The sequence below is a fragment of the Trachurus japonicus genome, chromosome 16 (genome assembly GCF_045865225.1).
Source record: "Trachurus japonicus isolate A0001 chromosome 16, Traja_1.0".
NCBI lineage: Eukaryota > Metazoa > Chordata > Actinopteri > Carangiformes > Carangidae > Trachurus > Trachurus japonicus.
In genome coordinates, this window is record NC_140922.1 from 21,137,875 (window position 1) to 21,140,737 (window position 2,863).

Sequence of the window (2,863 nt, forward strand, 5' to 3'; positions counted from 1 at the left end):
AGCTATGTTACTGTGCATGCTAAACATGGGCAAAGAAAAATGGTCAGTACCACCAAAGCACATGATGGGGAATGTAAACAATATCATCACCTTTACAATTGCAATTGCATTTGTAGACTTCAAAGGAGTAATAGCTGTTTGTTTTGCAGTTGAAATCAGTAAAACCTTCCTCATAGACCTGAGGGAAGTGAAAATGACTGACCAGTGTAACCTAATTGATTATAAATGATAGATTAACCCTTTTGCTTTGTTGCTTAATCACACGTAAACCATAAACCTAATACTTCCTAGAAACTTCTGGTTAATATTTAATTGTCTGGCTGAAAGTTCTCTTGTGGACGTAGAAGCTGGAAATGATCTGACCTTTCAGAAACTATAAAGGAGCTATAAAATATTTTAAAAAAAACACACAAACCCACACCCACGCAAAAAAACCATTTCCTGTATGAAGAGTATAAAGATGAACCTCAGCCCACTGTCAAACCCTCACTGACAGAAGCGACAACATGCACGTCATCAGCATGGTGAGTGTGATCTGTGTAACTATACTGTGTTTAACATCCAGCTGAGACAGAGACAGATGTGATGATTGGTGATGCTCTACATAATATTTGATTTATAAATGTCAAAATGTTTTCAGATTTTTTTTTTTAAAACAAACTATTTATGTAAAGTCTTAAGGGAGTTTATAAGGAGAATAATAACAAGCAATATTTTTTTGTTTTAAATCAATTTAATGGGAAATGGAGTAAAACTTCATCATGCTAATTAGGGTCTTTCTTTGACATATGATATTAGAGGTTATTTGGCTGCATACTGAAATTTGGAAGAAAAAAAAGGAGACATATTTGTATTTTTATAACAGTTAATAGTAATATGATAGTAATTATAATATAACAATTATATAATATCACACATTATCATAATTAAAGAGTTGTGTACCAACCTGGTGCCAGATAATCAGGTCAAGTTGAGAAGATGATGAGGTAATAGGAAACTCAAAATGAGCTACATGATAACAATGGTTTATGCCGCAGACTACCTGAAATAGCACAGCTGTTGTGGCATTCAGTAAAAGTGGAGGCGTAATTGGACTGGTGGTAGCAGCCAATAATACTTGCAGGAACACTAACCATCTCCTCCTCTGCTCCTCAGCTCCTCTTACCGTTACTATTCCTGCTCGGTGGTTCCCTGGCCGAAGGCGTTCCCACGTTTGACTACCGAGACCCACAAACCGGAGCATCTCTCACCTGTGACAAGTGTCCACCAGGCACTCACATGACTGCTCAATGCACCGCCACCACGCCAACCCAGTGCGCGCCGTGCAAGAACCACCACTTCACCGAGCTGTGGAATTACCTGCCCAGGTGTCTCTACTGCAATAACTTCTGTACAGACAACCAGGAAGTGGTAACGGAGTGCTCGGCGGTCAGCAACAGGGTCTGTCGCTGCAAAGAGGGCTTTTACTGGTCCAACGACTTCTGTGTCAGACACTCAGAGTGCGAGCCCGGAGAAGGTGTTCAAACGAAAGGTATGTGTCCGAGCAAAGACAATGACTAATGTCTGGCCTATATACACACAATTGGGCTCTCTATAGGCGCGCCTTTAAAAAACATGTAGTGACATCAAATGCATTGTTTTGTTGTTTTAGGTACCTCGCAAACAGACACTGTTTGTGAAACATGTCCCGACGGATTCTTCTCCAACTTGTCCTCCGCGCTGGAACCGTGCGTAAAACACCAGGAATGCCCAAGCGGACAGACCGACTCAGTTTACCAGGACACGGTCTGTGGAACATGCGAGGATCTCGCCAAGGGAGGTGTGTGCTGAACTTTCCAACTTGGTTATTTTAAGCCAGTGAAGTTAGTATGTGATATAAAAAGAAAAACCGAGTTTTAAACTTGACGTTGTTTCTCAGGTGAGGCGCTCAGGACGTTCCTCTCTGGAGTCTTCGGTATGCAAAGGATGCGTGTGGGGAAAATGAAGAAATTTGTCACCAGGTAATCTTGAACTTCTTTTTCTAGCCTCTTTTCGACATTTCCTTTCACGTCTTCATTCAATACTAAATGACACCTACTAAACAATCATCTCCCTGGAACAGGTATATTGAGAAGTCGGTGCCGAGACAGAGAGGTCCCCTCCTGCAACAAATCAGAGCCTGGCTGGCACAGGCGCCAGAGGAACAGCTGAAGAAACTGCCACAGATGCTGAGGGCTTCACAGCTCAGCTCGTTGGCCGATAAGCTGGAGAAGAGCCAACTGGAGATAAAGCAGAAGAGCCCGGGCTGTACCTTGAGCCTGTGTGCCTAACTTGAACTGATTAGTCCATGGTACCTGTAGGAATATGACCTACCTCTAAAATACTGCAGATGTTACAGTATAATATGGCAACAGTTTGTTTTGGAATATTTGCTCATTAGGAAAAAGTATTTATCAGCTTTTTAATTTGTGTATTGAATTATGTTTAAAATAAGTTATGTTTTGTGAGACTGATATATTGAGTTTAGTGTAATTTCTCTGTCATCATTACAGTAGTTTTGGGTCAAATCCCATTTAGATTTGTTATGGGAGAATAATAGCAGTCAAAATTTGAGAGAAACTTTGATGTTAAATATGCAAATATCTTGAACATCAGATTATGGCTTGACTCATGTTACCTTTTTTATTATTAGTTACATAGAAGTTATGTTTGATACGAAAATGAGATTTAGATAAATGTTACACAAACTTATTTAAAACTGTGAAATCACACTGTAAAGACCTCCTGGCAGGAACAGCAGCTAAATTAAGTGTCATCATGTAAAAATGTTTCTGACCATCACCAGAGAGAAAACTACTATGTGACTGTAATTTAACCAGAGAAC

General features: G+C 40.1%; 1 protein-coding gene across 1 annotated transcript; it reads left to right on the plus strand.

The window, feature by feature from the left end:
* The first annotated feature begins 497 nt into the window (after positions 1 to 497).
* LOC146972363 (tumor necrosis factor receptor superfamily member 11B-like) lies at positions 498 to 2,360 on the plus strand. Its single transcript, XM_085803352.1, has 5 exons — positions 498 to 524; positions 1,156 to 1,531; positions 1,652 to 1,819; positions 1,919 to 2,000; positions 2,102 to 2,360. The coding sequence occupies exons 1-5, from the start codon at positions 507 to 509 to the stop codon at positions 2,307 to 2,309; spliced, it is 852 nt and encodes a 283-aa protein (XP_085659478.1). The 5' UTR covers positions 498 to 506; the 3' UTR covers positions 2,310 to 2,360.
* The last annotated feature ends 503 nt before the right edge of the window (positions 2,361 to 2,863 follow it).

What these genes read in the sequence shown, in the direction of transcription:
- LOC146972363 (XM_085803352.1), top strand. An exon ending in CGAGGATCTCGCCAAGGGAG is followed by an intron (nt 1,820 to 1,918) that starts GTGTGTGCTGAA and finishes GTTGTTTCTCAG; the next exon opens with GTGAGGCGCTCAGGACGTTC. An exon ending in ATGAAGAAATTTGTCACCAG is followed by an intron (nt 2,001 to 2,101) that starts GTAATCTTGAAC and finishes TCCCTGGAACAG; the next exon opens with GTATATTGAGAAGTCGGTGC.